Genomic DNA, 18,939 nt, shown 5'->3' with positions numbered 1-18,939 from the left:
TTCTTTAGATGTGCTTTGTTGCATGGGTAGAGGCAAGAAAAGCATTTGTTGTGTAGGAGTACTTGCAGTTGAGTGGTGCTTTTTAAGTATACCCTCCAAGCATTGTTGGGACACAAGAGATTCATGCTACAGAACCCCCTGCTAGAAGTGTTTATGAAAAGGTATTGGACAATCTCTTCCTAAGAAAATGGATCTACCTTTACCTCCATAGAGAGATTCCATAATTAAGATGTAACAGGGAAGAGGGTTAAGGACATGGACTTTGAACCCGGACCACCTGGGTTCAAATCTCAAATCTGCCACTTAAACCTGTGTGTCCTTGAGCAACTACTTGACCTCTCTTTGCCTTAATTTCTTCACCTATAAGTTGGGATCCTGATAAAAGTACTTACCTTCAGGTATTGTGCTTAAAATAGAGACAGGCACATAATTAGTACTACATTAAACCCCTCCTCAACTCCTACCCTAACATTCGTCTATTTTGGCAGTAGTTGCATGAGCTACGACTGCCCTAAAGCAACTGAAAAAATAGAGCAGATGTGTATCTTTTAGTGTGACTTGAGGAAGGCTCTCCCCAAATGCACACAGCCAGAAGCTAGAGTTAAAAATGGTAGATAATCACTTTCAGAACCCTAGCCCATATGTTTCCCTAGAGCAAACCACTTCCTTTCCAAACATGAATTTCAAGAGAAAAATAAACATTTATAGATAGCTGGAAAGAATTAAGGCTCCATATAAGGATATAAACTGATGCCTGTCTTTACCAGATGCCATATACCTGAAAGGACTATCTCTGAAACAAGTTTTTTAACTACACAAAGCAAGTTGTCAGTTTGCGGGGGGAAATGAAGATTTTAAAGTCACTATTCTGTATTAATCATGAGAGAGAGAGGAGAAAGTCAGGCTGTGGTTTATACTAAAAAGGAATTAAAATTAAAAACTGACTGCACTACCCTGGGCAAAGGAGACCCTGGCTTATTCCCAGTTCTGTCACAGACAAGCTCTGTTGATGTAACCTTGGGTGAAACCCTTAACCTCTGGGAGCTTCAATTTCCTCAGCTGTAAAATGAGGGCATTGACCAAATGATCTATAAGATTTCTTACAGCTCAGACATCCTATGATTTTATGAAATAAAGTAGATGTTAGATGTATATAGCAGGCAACAGAAACCAGATCTGAAACTGAAGCAGGAAAGAATCTTTTTGCAAGGATGTTACTGGTAGCTCACAGAATCAAAGGGAAGACTGGAGAATCAGGCTCACGACCAAGGCAGTTTGGTGGGGGTAGGGGGATATTGGAGTGTCTAAAAGCAGGAATGACTCAGCAGCTGGAATGAAGAAGCTCAAATCTTTTTTTCCATCCTCATGTCGCTATAAATCAAAGTCCTAAGAAAGTGGGTCAAATTGGTCTAGCTCAGGTCATATGTCACCCCTTGGCCGATGGGAAAGAAACCATGATTTGCAGTCTTGCCAAGACATCATTCAATGGACGAGAGATAATTCCTAAGAGGAAAGTCGTATAAGACCACGAAAGAAAGGTAATGACGACCATGCAGCTCTTCACTACAAATGTTGTGCCTGCCTTTGTAATATCACACACTGATATCACTCTTCTATGTGGAAATAGTTGGGTTATTTTCACAGTCCATCTGAAAATAGACGTGTCTTTGGAGGGAGATAATGGCCCCAGGACAGCGCTGTTGACACCCATCATGAAATGCTGGGCAATGACATATGCTTGGCAAACAGCCTTAGCATGCCCCCAAGAGATTGTTCTGGGGGGAAAATAAACAAGCCTGCGTTTTGTCTTCAATCAGTTTCTCTCTGCACATCTCCTTGGAATTGAGGAGGAACATTCCCAGAGCCACACAATAGTCATTTCCTCTTCTTCCATGTTTACAGAGCCCTGTTTTCATTCTGATGGTCAATTCCTCTCCCTTCTTTAAAAACCAAGCAAATCTGAGTTCTTCTAAACTAGTCATAATGGTCCCAACCCCCTGTCCTGTCATTGTTGGGTTTAAGGTTGGGTCTGTGATCCAACCCTAGATGCTCGGACATGAGGAGAAATCTTTCCAGGAGGCGTCTTCTTATAAAGTTTTTTTACTCTTAAAAAGGATACTGTGGTGTAAGAATGTGCTGATGGCTGGTGCTGTGGCACCACCATTTAATACAATCTCTTCTTGAAACCATAAGAGGGGAAGCCTGAAGGCAAAAGCCAACAAGTTGAAGATGGCAGAGAGGAAAAGGAGGAAAGAACCTGCGTGCTCGATGATGTGAGTTCTTGAATTCACCAACTTGGGAAGCACCCTATTCAGAATTTCTATTTGGTAAGACAATAAATCTTATAATTTATGTCATTTTGATTTGGGCCTCCTATTATTTGCAGATGAAAGTACCTCAATTATAACCCTCAACATGATATTCTTTCAATAAGCAATAAATTTATCTCCATATTTCTCTCTGGAAACAGCCTTAACTCTCAGGTGAAAAAATAACTCATCCAAAGAATTTTGTATTATTTTTTGCCAAAATGTCCTGTTTTGCTCCATGCCCTTGCATGCACACTTCATCTTGTCCCTCAAATTATAGAAGCTTCTAGACTACCCTATCTTTACTAAAGTACATGATTCCCAGTTCATAGAGGATTTTTAAATGCATCTTTTGTTGTCATATCTCTCAGTTAATCAATAACATCCTTATTTGGATTTTAAAAATGTAAGAACTTCCTTCCACTCATTATCCTAAGATTGCCACCCATCGACATAGCACTAATAGTTGGAGATGGTTAAGAAAGATGCAGACAGAAAAGAGAAATAAAATAAAAAATAGACAGAGAAGGAAGTAAACAAAATCAGATCATGAGAATCAACTGTCAGAAAATTGACTCCAAGTCTTTATTCTACCATGTTTTACATGAAGGGAAAGAAATATAGTTGGGAGAGAGACAGACAGAGCTATCTTCTGACAGAGGGAGAAAGGAAGATGCAATTTATACAATATTTATCCTTTGTAAAATTTGGTTTTATTAAATTTCGTGTAGGTACAAAAGTATATTTTAAAATATATGTAAGCTACATAGAATCATGACACAATGACTCCATATACCCACCACCAAGTTTATAACAGAACATGACAGTTGTGTTAGAAGTCCCTGGCATGTAGCTGCCCAGTCCCATCCCCTTCCCCATCACCTTAGAGGTAACCACTGTGCTGAATTTACAGCCAACACCTGTCAAACTCCATTGATGAGCATTGCGAGGGAGGAGTGGGTAGGGAGGAGTTAGTACCTGTCCCTGGGGACTCAGAAGCTGGAGAAGCTGTGGTTCCCAGTCTCCTCACAATCTGGAGGGGAAACAGACACGAGTACAATGGTTGTGGTGTGAGGCAGGATGGAGAAGTACTTTGCAAGAGGACTAAATGCTGGGAAAGCACAGAAAAGAGACATTATTCCAGCTGCGGTCAGCAGGGGCCGCTCCATGGGCAAGGTAGCCTTTCTGCCTTTGAAGGGTGGAGAGGATTTCTACAGATGGAAGGAGAGGGCAGATGCCACAGTCAGAAAGGAGGCAGAAGGAGCAAGGTGGTCTGAAGAATGACTGCTCCATCCAGGATGACTAAGGATGCAGAGGGCAGGGGGGAAGTAGAAGTTACAACCAGGATGAAAGTAAAGTTTGAAGGGAATCCTCTGGGAAATGAAAATTCTTCTAGAAACCCAAGCTAGCGGCTATAAATTCGGGTGATGCTGTTTTCCCCACATAGAGATCCCGAGGGGTGCCCTCCGTGCCTCTTCTCTCCGCCTTCTCCTGCCCCACCCTCATTCCCACACCTGCATCACATCATTGCCAAGTGCCTCCAATTCTCCCCTCACATCCTCCCTCTCTGTCTCTCCCTCTTTCTACCACTTCAATTCCACCGTGTCGGCTCAGTGACTGAGCAACCCTGGCAGCCTCCCCGCCTGGTGCCGGGTTCCCTCCCCCCAGTGCACACCTGAACCCCTCTGCATGGAGTGCTGGGCTCCCAGCTACTGAGCGGGACGCAGAGGTCAAGGAGGTGAGTGTGGCTCACAGCTGGGAAGGGGAGCCCGCGGTGAGAGCCACAGACACACGACGACAAGGCTGTAAGTCATAGGGAGGGGGCGCGAGGTGGGTCAGTGTCAGACGTGGAACCAGTTGAAAACCGGGATGGGCTAAAAGTCAGGCTCAGTTGTGTAGACTGGAAGCCAGGCATCACACCAGGCACCCAGGAACACAGTGTCGTTTTTATTGGAGCCAGGTGGGCAGGGAGGCGAGCAGAACTGCGGGGCTGAGGGAGACATGCAGGACCAGCAATGCTGAGGCAGTTCCATCAGAGGCCCTCCTCCGAAGGCAGGTTCACCCAGCCTCCTTGCACTCCCAAAAGAGAGGCCGCTGGTGCTCTTGGAGGGAGCCCTTCTCTCAGGCACCCCCTCCAAGCATCCTGCACCCTTTGTCCTGTCTCCAGCCCGCAGTGCGAGTCCTGGGAGCAGCGCCGGCTTTACACACCTTGACTGGAGCCAAATATTAGTCCAGAGATGGCAGGCAAGCTGGTGAGCTTCCCTTGGCCTCAGCTTCCTCGGGGGTAATGACACCTGTCTTGAGAGCAGTTGTGAGGAGGAAATGAGTATACACGGAATGTGCCTGATGCATAGGGAGACTCAAGAAATAGTTCTCCATCCAACAAATATTTATTAAGTGCCTACTGTGAGCTGAGCATTCTACCAGCTGCCAGGGATAGTACGGTGAGCAGAACCAGTCTAGAGAAGGAGACAGACATTAATTAACAACCACAAAAATAATTGTAAATGACCGATATGAAAAGGGCTATGAGGGCTGCGAACATGTATACTTGGGAGATTTGACTTCTACTGAGAGAACAGGAAAAGCCATCTTCCAGACCCTGCTCAAAAGTGGCTTTCCCAAGAAGCCCACCAGATTACCCCCACTGGCAATGGTTCTTTTGACCTGTGAATTCTCAGCATGAAGCATGGAGCCTGCTAATGACATTTATCTTACCGTTGCATCTAGTATTATAACTAGCGGCATTCATATCCTGTCTCCTCCACCACATCGTAAGCTTGCTGTGGGCGGAGAGCCCATAACACTACATCCCTCAGTGCTTCACAGTTTCTGTTAAAGTCTAGTATTTTAATAAATAAGTGAAATTAGCTTCTAAAAGCTGCCACAATGTAACAGAACTTGAAGCTTAATTCATGCCTTTTGTAAACCAAGTTCCCATTGATTTCCAAGTCATTTGTCAGATCATAATAGGTGATATACAAGGAAACAATAATTTGACTTCTCAGAAACTGTATAAGGTCCATACCTCAGAGAGTGTGACATCCCTCAATTCCTGCTGAAGTATCCCAGACCTGAGCCTGACTCACCTATTAATCAGGGATATACAAATAAGAAAAAGTATGGCTAGTAGAATTCCATTTGCCAAATCCTCAATCCCTAAATTTTACAATTAGAATTTCAGTTTGTGATCTAACAAAAAAAAAAACTGGAGTACCAAAAAAACCTCTGTGTGCTGAAACATTCATTCCTGTTAGGTTGCTTAATGTTAAATCTGACCCTGCAGTTAAACTCTGAAAATCTACTCAGATAAGCAATTTTAACCATATAATGACGTCAGGAGATTAAGTTCCACCTTAACTCTCAGAAGGTGTTTTCTTTTCTTTTTTTAAATTGAAGTATAGTTGGTTTACAATGTTGTGTTAATTTCTGCTGTACCGCCTAGTGATTCAGTAATACATATACATTCTTTTTGATATTCTTTTCCATTATGGTTTATCTCAGGATATTGAATATAGTTCCCTGTGCTATCCAGTAGGACCTTGTTGTTTATCCATTCTATATGTAATAGTTTGCATCTACTAACCCCAAACTCTCAGTCCATCCCTCTCCCACTCCCCCTTGGCAACCACAAGTCTATTCTCTATGTCTGTGAGTCTGTTTCTATTTCGTAGATAGATTCATTTGTGTCATATTTTGGATTCCACATATAAGTGATATCATATGGTATTTGTCTCTCTGACTTACTTTGCTTAATATGATAATCTCTAGGTCCATCCATGTTGCTGCAAATGACATTATTTCATTCTTTCTTAAGGCTGAGTAGTATTCCATTGTATATATACAGCACGTCTTCTTTACTCATTCATCTGCTGATGGCCATTTATCTTGTTTCCATGTCTTGGCTATTGTGAATAGTGCTACTATGAACATAGTGGTACATGTATCTTTTTTTTTCTTTTTCTTTTTTTAATTGGAGTATAGTTGCCTTACAATGTTGTGTTGGTTTCTGCTGTACAACAAAGTGAATTAGCTATATGTATACATATATGCCCTTCCTCTTGAGCCTCCCTCCCACCCCCCTGTCCCACCCCTCTGGGTTATCACAGGCGTGCATGTATCTTTTTGAACTATAGTTTTGCCCGGATATATGCCCAGGAGTGGGATCTCTGGGTCATATGGTAGTTCTATTTTTAGTTTTTTGAGGACCCTCCATAATGTTTTCCATAGTGACTGCACCAACATACTTTCCCACCAACAGTGTAGGAGGGTTCCCTTTTCTCTACACCCTCCCCAGCATTTATTATTTGTAGAATTTTTAGTGATGGCCATTCTGATCAGTGTGAGGTGATATCTCATTGTACTTTTGATTTCCAGTTCTCTAATACAGTAAGTCCCCTACATACGAACAAGTTCCCTTCCAAGAGCGCATTCATAAGTCCAATTTGTTCATAAGTCCAACAAAGTTAGCCTAAGTACCCAACTAACACAATCGGCTATATACCACTGCTTTTACGCTTGCTTCTGGACATCCTGGGCTTGAAATAATGATACTGTACTACTGTACTCTCTACAGTACTGTACAATAAAGTACACAAAAGCACAACCACTTGTAGAGGATGCACACATGTGACAAGGTATGCCAGACACATGAACTTACATGATTGGACATGCAAACACATGTTCGCATCTCTGAAAGTTCACAACTTGAAGGTTCATATGTAGGGGACTTACTGTAATTAGCAGTGTTGAGCATCTTTTCATGTGCCTGTTGGCCATCTGTATGTCTTCTTTGGAGAAATGTCTATTTAGGTCTTCTGCTCATTTTTCGATTGGGTTGTTTGTTTTTTTGTTGTTGAGTTGTATGAGCTGTTTGTATATTTTGGAAATTAGGCCTTGTTCGTCTCATCATTTGCAAATATTTTCTCCCATTCCATAGGTTGCTTTTTCATTTTGTTTATGGCTTCTTTTGCTGTACAAAAGCTTGTAAGTTTCCCTAGATCCCCATAATAATTAGATTATTTTTGTTTTTATTTCTATTGCCTTGGGAGACTGACCTAAGAAAACATTGGTACAATTTATGTCAGAGAATGTTTTGCCTATGTTCTCTTCTAGGAATTTTATGATGTCATGTCTTATGTTTAAGTCGTTAAGCCATTTTGTGTTTATTTTTGTGCATAGTGTGAGAGTGTATTCTAACTTCATTGATTTACATGCAGCTATCCAACTTTCCCAGCACCACTTGCTGAAGAGACTGTCTTTTTCCCATTGTGTATTCTTGCCTCCTTTGTCGAAGATTATTGACCATAGGTGTGTGGGTTTACTTCAGAGCTCTCTATTCTGTCCCATTGATCCATATGTCTGTTTTTGTGCCAATACCACACTGTTTTGATTACTGTAGCTTTGTAGTATTGTCTGAAGTATGAGAGGGTTATGCCTCCTGCTTTGGTTTTTTTTTGTTTTTTTTTTGTTTTTCCTCAAGATTGCTTTGGCAATTTGGGGTCTTTTATTGTTCCATATCAATTTTAGGATTATTTGTTCTAGTTCTGTGAAAACTGTCATGGGTATTTGATAGGGATCACATTAAATCTGTAGATTGCTTTGGGTAGTAAGGCCATTTTAACAATATTAATTCTTTGGAAGGTATTTTTCTATTTTTCAATGTTAAGAACTGTCCTCTTTTTTATATATGATTTTACTGTAATTAATAACTATAATTATTCTTGACATCAATGATAGCTATGAAAAGATGAAAGCCAAAAGAAATAGAGGAAACATGTTGTTATTAGATTTAAACATTCAAGTATTTCACTTAAATTCATTTTATTTTGGTATTTTGAATTTTTTTTAAACATCCCAGTGCCAAAAGGAGGCAAGATTTACAGATGCAAACAAATGTGTAAACAAACAACCCAGGTCCTCTTAAGCAATTTGCCAAATAGAAACAATCCATCTATATAAGAAAACACATCAAATAAGGATCTGCAATGTGGGCCAGTGAGAGAAAGGATTTGCATCCTCAACCCTGTTTCTGGTTCCTCAAAATCAAAATCTTGGGGCTAGTGTAAGCTGTATAACGATGGATAAACAAAGAGAGTAAGTGTTCTCTTGCTTTTTCCATGGGTTTCATTAGCTTGTTTTCCATGACTCATAATGCCTTCCTGAAAAAAACTCTTGTCCCTTTGATCTCCTGGGTCAAATGAGTACTGTTGAGTTAGTTTCCATCAACCAGTCAGCACTCCTACTGGTTCCTATTGTGCATCCACAGCCAGACCAACAATTACCAGTTAACTCATTCCCAGAATAGAATTATGAGTACTCTTCAGAAGGGTTCAGTCCAAATTGCCCAGAGGAACTCATAAGGATAGTCTGAAGATTTAAAAAAAGACAAATATTATTCACACAAAAATGTTGTTGACCTGAAAATAATTAGTGGAAAAAAATTTTAAACCGTTTATTAAAACTATGTCTTATAAGAACACGAAAAACTCCTTAAAGTCACTGATTAAGGGCTCTTTCCAATCCTTTGTTAGGCCATGGACCCTCCTTTATATCCCCAAGTAGACAGTGTGGTTAGTGGTAATAAACTTCTCAGCCTAGGTCTCAGGAAACCTAGGGTCTCCTCCAACCTCTGCCACTATATTTTTTTGGCTTATTTTCCACTTATATAAAATAAAAGTGAAAGTGTTCACGCAAGTTTCTTTTGGTTACAGGAGTCCATGATTCTAGTAGAGAGACACAGAAGTTGAGATTTATCCATTCACTCAATACTTATGTCCACTAAATATTTATTGGACATCTATTAAATGCTAGGCAACATGTCCTCTGAATGAGGGGTCTCCCCATAACACTCCCCAAGTCCCCTGTGGGTGCCTCTATCATGGTACTTGACACTCAGTTGGAATTAGGGATTCCCTAATCTGACTCCTCCACTGATAGACTGCACGTTATTTTGCCAATGAGTACCAGAATTCTTGGCACACAGTAGGTGCTCCAAAAGCATTTGGTAAAAGGACAGAGGAGAGCTCTTCACGTGCAAGCTTGAGCATCCTAGAATGAGGACCAGAATGAGAAATATCAAGCATAATAGCCAGTAACATTTCATTAAAACAATTATATGATGACATTATATTCTCCCTAGGAATTTCTGAGCCAACAGCAGACCCTTATTTCACTGAAGACCCAAGCACGAAGACCTGCCTCTCTCTAGTCCTGAAGACAAAGTGTTCCTTGGCACTTAGTTTCCAGTTTGATGTATTGGGCCACCTATGCTGGAACCCTTTGGTTGTCTCTCCAGATCTGCCTTCCCCTTTTGTCCACTTTGCTTGGTGCTCTGGGAGGCCAATCTATATGAACTGTCTCAATCTAGCACCAGTGTCCTCTGGCTCTGGTTGGGTTTGGCCAGTGGGGAGTACTAGACGTTGGGAAAAAAGGAGAACAGCCAAGTTGGGATATTCATTCTCTCTCCTCAGGGCAACCACAGGCTGTTGTGTCCATGACGAAAAGCCACAGCTCCTATCAGGCAGCCCTCCCCACATATTCCTTCTGTGTGTGTATGTGTGTGCTTCTGTCTCTGTCTCTCTGAGTTCCTTGTCCCTTTAGTCTTAGGGACAGTAGCAGTGCCCCCAGTTACTTGTCCTAGGATGCTACACTGTCCTTTTTTGGTTTTCCCACATCCTGGCTTAATAAGCCTTTTATGAAACTCTCCCCAAATTATTCAATATGAGTATACCATCAGTTTCCTGCCGGGACTCAAATATTATAAACAGTTAATGATCTAGTCTATCACCACCAAGCACAATAAAAGAATACTAAGAAATGCTAGTTTCCCATCTTGTCCCTGTTATAATTTTTATACCCCCTACAGTGGTTATCAGTAGTGCCTTTAACAAAATAGCTATTTAATAAATATTTGTTGAATGAAAGAAAAAGATTTCTGACACTTTTGTTCACAGTTTTGTATTCAAATACATGGAGATCAATGTGCATTAATCTAGGTTATCAAATATTAAATTTAGAGGAGTTTTTATTTCAGTAGTTGAAAGTCAGTGAGTAGTTCTGCTTTACAAATTTACATTCTCTCTTTTCTCATGTTCCAATTGAAACAATGATTAGCCTGCTCGACTTATGACTCAACCCCAGGAAACAGTACCAAGAGATGAGCAGACATTTCAGGGCACATGTTGTTCAACAGACTAAGAGATTAGTTTACTGGTCTTTCCTAGACCTTGGAGGAAACAGTGATTTTATTTCATGCCATCTAATTCATATGAACTGATTTCACAAGTTCATCACTTTCTATCTCCTACACCCGGATAGAAATGCAGTTTGGGGCAAACTATACCTCCTTGGATCTATTCACGTTTATAATGAATAGTCAAATCGTCAATAAAGCTGAAGCATCACTCACCGTGTATATTCATCTTGCTGATGCGCCATGGAAGTAACTTCTAGTTCTGGTATTGGAGGAAGCGCGTCCTTGACCTGAGCCATAGGCAGCCTCTGCGTGGTCTCTGCTGTTTAAGATGGAGAGCTGTTCTAGTCTGTATTTAGTCAAGAGCAATGCTAAAGTAGACACAGTATATTCCAGTGTAGTAAGAGAACCATGCCTTCCACCTAGACAGGACTCTGGCAGTTTCCATGACTTACTAAATTTCCTGCCTGCAACTCTGACACTTTGTTTTTTTTTTTTTCTCATTAGTCATCAGTTTTATACACATCAGTGTATACATGTCAATCCCAATCACCCAATTCATCACACCACCATCCCCACCCCCCAGCGGCTTTCCCCCTTGGTGTCCATACATTTGTTCTCTATATCTGTGTCTCAACTTCTGCCCTGCAAACTGGTTCATCTGTACCATTTTTCTAGGTTCCACATACATGCATTAATATACGATATTTGTTTTTCTCTTTCTGACTTACTTCACTCTGTATGACAGTCTCTAGATCCATCCACGTCTCAACAAATGACCCAATTTCGTTCCTTTTTATGGCTGAGTAATATTCCATTGTATATATGTACCACATCTTCTTTATTGATTCATCTGTTGATGGGCATTTAGGTTGCCTCCATGACCTGGCTATTGTAAATAGTGCTGCAATGAACATTGGGGTGCATGTGTCTTTTTGAATTATGGTTTCCTCTGGGTATATGCCCAGTAGTGGGATTGCTGGATCATATGGTAATTCTATTTTTAGTTGTTTAAGGAACCTCCATACTGTTCTCCACAGTGGCTGTATCAGTTTACATTCCCACCAACAGTGCAAGAGGGTTCCCTTTTCTCCACACCCTCTCCAGCATTTGTTGTTTGTAGATTTTCTGATGATGCCCATTCTACCTGGTGTGAGGTGATAGCTCATTGTAGTTTTAATTTGCATTTCTCTAATAATTAGTGATGTTGAGCAGCGTTTCATGTGCTTCTTGGCCATCTGTATGTCTTTGGAGAAATGTCTATTTAGGTCTTCTGCCCATTTTTGGATTGGGTTGTTTGTTTCTGTAATATTGAGCTGCATGAGCTGTTTATATATTTTGGAGATTAATCCTTTGTCCGTTGATTAGTTTGCAAATATTTTCTCCCATTCTGAGGGTTGTCTTTTCGTGTTTTTTATGTTTTCCTTTGCTGTGCAAAAGCTTTTAAGTTTCATTAGGTCCCATTTGTTTATTTTTGTTTTTATTTCCATTACTCTAGGAGGTGGATCAAAAAAGATCTTGCTGTGATTTATGTCCAAGAGTGTTCTTCCTATGTTTTCCTCTAAGAGTTTTATAGTGTCTGGTCTTACATTTAGGTCTCAAATCCATTTTGAGTTTATTTTTGTATATGGTGTTAGGGAGTGTTCTAATTTCATTCTTTTACATGTAGCTGTCCAGTTTTCCCAGCACCACTTATTGAAGAGACTGTCTTTTCTCCATTGTATATCCTTGCCTCCTTTGTCATAGATTAGTTGACCATAGGTGTGTGGGTTTATCTCTGGGCTTTCTATCTTGTTCCATTGATCTATGTTTCTGTTTTTGTGCCAGTACCATACTGTCTTGATTACTGTAGCTTTGTAGTATAGTCTGAAGTCAGGGAGTCTGATTCCTCCAGCTCCATTTTTTTCCCTCAAGACTGCTTTAGCTATTCAGGGTCGTTTGTGTCTCCATACAAATTTTAAGATTTTTTCTTCTAGTTCCATAAAAAATGCCATTAGTAATTTGATAGGGATTGCATTGAATCTGTAGATTGCTTTGGGTAGTATAGTCATTTTCACAATATTGATTCTTCCAATCCAAGAATATGGTATATCTCTCCATCTGTTGGTATCACCTTTAATTTCTTCCTTTTTTTTTTTAAATTAATTAATTAATTTATTTATTTTTGGCTGTGTTGGGTCTTCGTTTCTGTGCAAGGGCTTTCTCTAGTTGTGGCAAGCGGGGGCCACTCTTCATCGTGGTGCGCAGGCCTCTCACTGTCACAGCCTCTCTTGTTGTGGAGCACAGGCTCCAGACGCACAGGCTCAGTAGTTGTGGCGCACGGGCTTAGTTGCTCCGTGGCATGTGGGATCTTCCCGGACCAGGGCTTGAACCCGTGTCCCCTGCCTTGGCAGGCAGATTCTCAACCACTGCACCACCAGGGAAGCCCATCACCTTTAATTTCTTTCATCAGTGTCTTATAGTTTTCTGCATACAGGTCTTTTGTCTCCCTAGGTAGGTTTATTCCTAGGTATTTTATTCTTTTTGTTGCAATGGTAAATGGGAGTGTTTCCTTAATTTCTCTTTCAGATTTTTCATCATTAGTGTATAGGAATGCAAGAGATTTCTGTGCATTAATTTTGTATCCTGCAACTTTACCAAATTCATTGATTAGCTCTAGTAGTTTTCTGGTGGCATTTTTAGGATTCTCTATGTATAGTATCATGTCATCTGCAAACAGTGACCTTTACTTCTTCTTTTCCAATTTGTATTCCTTTTATTTATTTTTCTTCTCTGATGGCCGTGGCTAGGACTTCCAAAACTATGTTGAATAATAGCAGTGAGAGTGGACATCCTTGTCTTGCTCCTGATCTTAGAGGAAATGCTTTCAGTTTTTCACCATTGAGAATGATGTTTGCTGTGGGTTTGTCATATATGGCCTTTATTATGTTGAGGTAGGTTCCCTCTGTGCCCACTTTCTGGAGAGTTTTTATCATAAATGGGTGTTGAATTTTGTCAGAAGCTTTTTCTTCATCTACTGAGATGATCATATGGTTTTTATTGTTCAATTTGTTAATATGGTGTATCACATTGATTGATTTGCATATATTGAAGAATCCTTGCATCCCTCGGATAAATCCCACTTGATCGTGGTGTATGATCCTTTTAATGTGTTGTTGGATTCTGTTTGCTAGTATTTTGTTCAGGATTTTTGCATCTATATTCATCAGTGATATTGGTCTGTAATTTTCTTTTTTTGTAGTATCTTTGTCTGGTTTTGGTATCAGGGTGATGGTGGCCTCGTAGAATGAGTTTGGGAGTGTTCCTTCCTCTGCAACTTTTGGAAGAGTTTGAGAAGGATGGGTCTTAGTTCTTCTCTAAATGTTTGATAGAATTCACCTGTGAAGCCATCTGGTCCTGGACTTTTGTTTGTTGGAAGATTTTTAATCACAGTTTCAATTTCATTACTTGTGTTTGGTCTGTTCATATTTTCTATTTCTTCCTGGTTCAGTCTTGGAAGGTTATACCTTTCTAAGAATTTGTCCATTTTTTCCAGGTTGTCCATTTTATTGGCATAGAGTTGCTTGTAGTAGTCTTTTAGGATGCTTTGTATTTCTGCGGTGTCTGTTGTAACTTCTCCTTTTTCATTTCTAATTTTGTTGATTTGAGTCCTCTCCCTCTTTTTCTGGATGAGTCTGGCTAATGGTTTATCAAGTTTGTTTATCTTCTCAAAGAACCAACTTTTAGTTTTATTGATCTTTGCTATTGTTTTCTTTGTTTCTATTTCATTTATTTCTGCTCTGATCTTTATGATTTCTTTCCTTCTACTAACTTTGGGTTTTGTTTGCTCTCCTTTCTCTAGTTCCTTTAGGTGTAAGGTTAAATTGTTTGCTTAATAATTTAACCTTGAGATTTTTCTTGTTTCTTGAGGTAGGTTTGTATAGCTATAAACTTCCCTCTTAGAACTGCTTTTGCTGCATCCCATAGGTTTTGGATCATCATGTTTTCATTGTCATTTGTCTCTAGGTATTTTTTGATTTCCTCTTTGATTTCTTCAGTGATCTCTTGGTTATTTAGTAACGTAGTGTTTAGCCTCTATGTGTTTGTGTTTTTTACGTTTTTTTCCCTGTAATTCATTTCTAATCTCATAGTGTTGTGGTCAGAAAAGATGCTTGATATGATTTCAATTTTTTTAAATTTACTGAGGCTTGATTTGTGACCCAAGATGTGATCTATCCTGGAGAATGTTCTGTGCACACTTGAGAAGAATGTGTAATCTGCTGTTTTTGGATGGAATGTCCTATAAATATCAGTTAAATCTGTCTGGTCCTTTGTGTCATTTAAAGCTTGTGTTTCCTTATATATTTTCTGTTTGGATGATCTGTCCATTGGTGTAAGTGAGGTGTTAAAGTCCCCCTGTATTATTGTGTTACTGTCGATTTCCTCTTTTATAGCTGTTAGCAGTTGCCTTATGTATTGAGGTGCTCCTATGTTGGGTGCATATATATTTATAATTGTTATATCTTCTTCTTGGATTGATCCCTTGATCATTATGTACTGTCCTTCCTTGTCTCTTGTAACATTCTTTATTTTAAAGTCTATTTTATCTGATATGAGTATTGCTACTCCAGCTTTCTTTTGATTTCCATTTGCATGGAATATCTTTTTCCATCCCCTCACTTTCAGTCTGTATGTGTCCCTAGGTCTGGAGTGGGTCTCTTGTAGGCAGCATATATATGGGTCTTGTTTTTGTATCCACTCAGCGAGCCTGTGTCTTTTGGTTGGAACATTTAATCCATTCACGTTTAAGGTAATTATCGATATGTATGTTCCTATGACCGTTTTCTCAATTGTTTTGTGTTTGTTTTTGTAGGTCCTTTTCTTCTCTTGTGTTTCCCACTTAGAGAAGTTCCTTTAGCATTTGTTGTAGAGCTGGTTTGGTGGTGCTGAATTCTCTTAGCTTTTGCTTGTCTGTAAAGCTTTTGATTTCTCCATCAAATCTAAATGAGATCCTGCCAGGTAGAGTAATCTTGGTTGTAGGTTCTTCCCTTTCATCACTTTAAGTATATCATGCCACTGCCTTCTGGCTTGTAGAGTTTCTGCTGAGAAATCAGCTGTTAACCTTATGGGAGTTCCCTTGTATGTTATTTGTCGTTTTTCCCTTGCTGCTTTCAATAATTTTTCTTAGTCTTTAATTTTTTCCAATTTGATTACTATGTGTCTCGGTGTGTTTCTCCTTGGGTTTATCCTGTATGGGACTCTCTGCACTTCCTGGACTTGGAGGGCTATTTCCTTTCCCATGTTAGGGAAGTTTTCGACTATAATCTCTTCAAATATTTTCTCTGGTCCTTTCTCTCTCTCTTCTCCTTCTGGGACCCCTGTAATGTGAATGTTGTTATGTTTAATGTTTTCCCAGAGGTCTCTTATGCTGCCTTCATTTCTTTTCATTCTTTTTTCTTTATTCTGTTCTGCAGCAGTGAATTCCACCATTCTGTCTTCCAGTTCACTTATCCGTTCTTCTGCCTCAGTTATTCTGCCATTGATTCCTTCTAGTGTAGTTTTCATTTCAGTTATTGTATTGTTCATCTCTATTTGTTTGTTCTTTAATTCTTCTAGGTCTTTGTTAAACATTTCTTTCATCTTCTCGATCTTTGCCTCCATTGTTTATGAGATCCTGGATCATCTTCACTATCATTATTCTGAATTCTTTTTCTGGAAGGTTGCCTATCTCCATGTCATTTAGTTGTTTTTCTGGGGTTTTATCTTGTTCCTTCATCTGGTACATAGCCCTCTGCCTTTCCATCTTGTCTATCTTTCTGTGAATGTGGTTTTTGTTTCACAGGCTGCAGGATTGTAGTTCTTCTTGTTTCTGCTGTCTGCCCTCTCAACTCTGACACTTTTAACCCATTTCTCTCAACTCTGTATCTAACCTTTCAATTCCTCCTCCCTCATCTCCTTCTGAGCACAAGATCTGCAGTATAGTTAAGGAGGAGCAAAGTAAAGAAAAAATTTAAGATACAATGTCAAGTAGCAAGAAAAGAATTTTAGTTTGGAAAGTACAAACATTTCCTTCTTTGCATATTGTTGAAATATGTCCCTAAGAATAATATTAATAAATAACACCCTTGATTTCAGGGACAATTTTACCAAAAAGCAAAGTTACAAATTAGATGAACTCTAACCTGTCTTCCTTTGCTATGATTCTGTGACTTTATAAACTTCTTCTAATATTATCTTCAACTGACTTTAAATAGAAGGTAAAACTTGATGTCCATGACTCAATGGTATCTCTTGTATTCCACTGGGGTCCTGGGTCTTGCTTTTCTAGTCTTTATATTGAAACTTGAGTTCTACGTAATACACGTGGTTTTTTGCTTCACAGATGTCTCTACTTTTTATACAAAGCCCTGAACATGGATGGAAATGAGGTGACCTCTAATTTAAAGAGAAATTTGTGTAGTTGCTTCTTAAGAAGAGATATCAGAAAGGAAGATTTAAGTATAGTCAAGAATATGATTCTTTTTTTCCAAGAAGATTATTAAACACTGGTGTAGTTTACCAAAAGGGAAATCCTGTCAAAGCTTCTCTCAGAATGTTATTCCTTTAATTAGAAAAAAATTTTTGATAAGAAAAACTTATTTTTTGGATTTAATTTTCTGTATAAGGAATACATTCACCTGATTAAAAAATTTTAAACTATGAAGGGATATTCAGTGAATATTCCTTTTTACCCCATCTCCCAGGCAATCACTTCCCACCATATCACATAGTTCTTTCCCTTCTAGATAGTTGATAGATAGATAGATAGATAGATAGATGATAACTTTGTACTTTAATATATGTGTTATTAAAATGTTGTTTTTGTCCTTCTTTACACAATTAGTAGAATACTATACATATATATCATGAATGATGTATCTTAGGGATCTTTCCACATAAGTGCTTCCTCTTTCCTTTTTACAACGTCCTGGTATTCCACAGTATGGATGTAACACCATGTCTTTAAACAGCTTAGATGGTGTCTGCTAAGATGGTGTCTAATCATTTTTGATCTTGTAAATACACAAGCAATAAACATTGTATAGATGCCATTTCTCTCCTATGTGAGTAAATCTATAGGATAAATTCCTAGAAATAGAATTGCTGGCTCAAAGAGCTTATACATTTGTAACTTTGATGGTTATTGCCAAATTACCTATCATGGAAGTTGCACCAATTTCGCCTCTCAGTTTACCTTAGTAAAGTATGAGAGTACCTCTTGCCCCTTGCCATAGAGTGTGACGTCAAACTTCTGGATTTTTGCCAATCTGATAGATGAAAGTGGAATCTCAGTGTAGCTTCAACTTACTTTCCCACCTGAATGAAGCTCCATGAGAGCAGAAATCTTTATTTTGTTTGCTTCACTGCTGTGTCTCCTATACCCAAGTGACCAATATTATTGGCACATAGTAAACAACAACAACAAAAATTTTTTTAAACAATTTGGTCTGAGTGAGACCAAACAACCTTTCATATGTTTAAGAACTATTTGTATTTCCTTTTTCTGTAAACAGTCCATTCTTGTCCTTTACCCATTTGCCTACTAGGTTATGGTCTTTTCTTCATCAATTATTAGAAGCTCCTTATATACTAGGAAAGGTTGCTTATCTGTGATGAACTGCAAATAACTTTCCCCCAATTGCTTTTGCTGTGTACATTCTTTTGCACAGGGTCAAATTTATTAGTGTTTTAGCTGAGTTTTGTGTCATGATTAGTTCTGCGTTAGTTGTAAATGAATTCTACCATTGTTTCTTCTATTACTTTTGTGGTTTCATGTTTTCATTAAAATCACTGATCTGTATGGAATTTACTCCAGTATTAGTGTGGGCTCTGGATTAAGTAAATTTTTTTCCTAGATGATTATTCAGTTGTTCCAACATCATTCATTCAGTATTTCTTTGTTTTCCTACTGATTTGATATGCCATTTTCATCATTTACCAAAGTCCTGAACTTTCTAATGTTTCATTGGATATTTTTATCTAGTCTGTACCAGTACCATAATGGAATGGATACTTCTCTTGTTTATTCTTCTATGTCCATTTTTTTCCTGTCTACTATCGACAGTTTATTTTTCATTGGGAAATGGAAAAGAACTTGTTTATTTATTGATTTAGGGAAAATTGGCATCTTTTTATATTCATCTTCCTTTCAAGAACATTATATACCATTCCTTTTCTTCAAGTCATTTTTATGTCTCTCAGGAGCATTTTTTTGAAGTTTTCTTCAGAATGATCATGCACATTTCTTATGAAGTTTATTCCTAATTACTTTATTTTCAGCAGCTGTTTTAAATGCAGTATATCTTCTAACTGGTTGTTGTTTAAATATATAAATGTTGTTTGACTTTTTATATTAATTTTGTACCCTGCCCCTTACTGAACTTTTCAAAGATGTTTTTAGGGAATTAGATTTTTGGG

At 38.8% G+C, this 18,939-nt stretch overlaps 2 protein-coding genes across 2 annotated transcripts in view; one reads left to right on the top strand and one right to left on the bottom strand.

The window, feature by feature from the left end:
• The window catches only part of FAM114A1 (family with sequence similarity 114 member A1), a 124,083-nt gene that overhangs the window by 83,708 nt on the left and 21,436 nt on the right, over nt 1-18,939 (top strand). The window lies entirely within an intron of this gene.
• TMEM156 (transmembrane protein 156) overlaps nt 7,332-18,939 on the bottom strand; it is a 55,149-nt gene continuing 43,541 nt past the window's right edge. Inside the window, exon 6 of the mRNA XM_082464324.1 lies at nt 7,332-10,825. Within this exon, the coding sequence (XP_082320450.1) occupies nt 10,716-10,825 (110 nt within the window). The 3' untranslated portion in view covers nt 7,332-10,715. The remainder of the gene's footprint in view (nt 10,826-18,939) is intronic.

This window comes from Balaenoptera physalus (genome assembly GCF_965194825.1).
Source record: "Balaenoptera physalus genome assembly, chromosome: 5".
Lineage (NCBI taxonomy): Eukaryota > Metazoa > Chordata > Mammalia > Artiodactyla > Balaenopteridae > Balaenoptera > Balaenoptera physalus.
The sequence above is the reverse complement of the archived record's forward strand: the minus strand, read 5'-3'. Positions and strand labels throughout refer to the sequence as shown.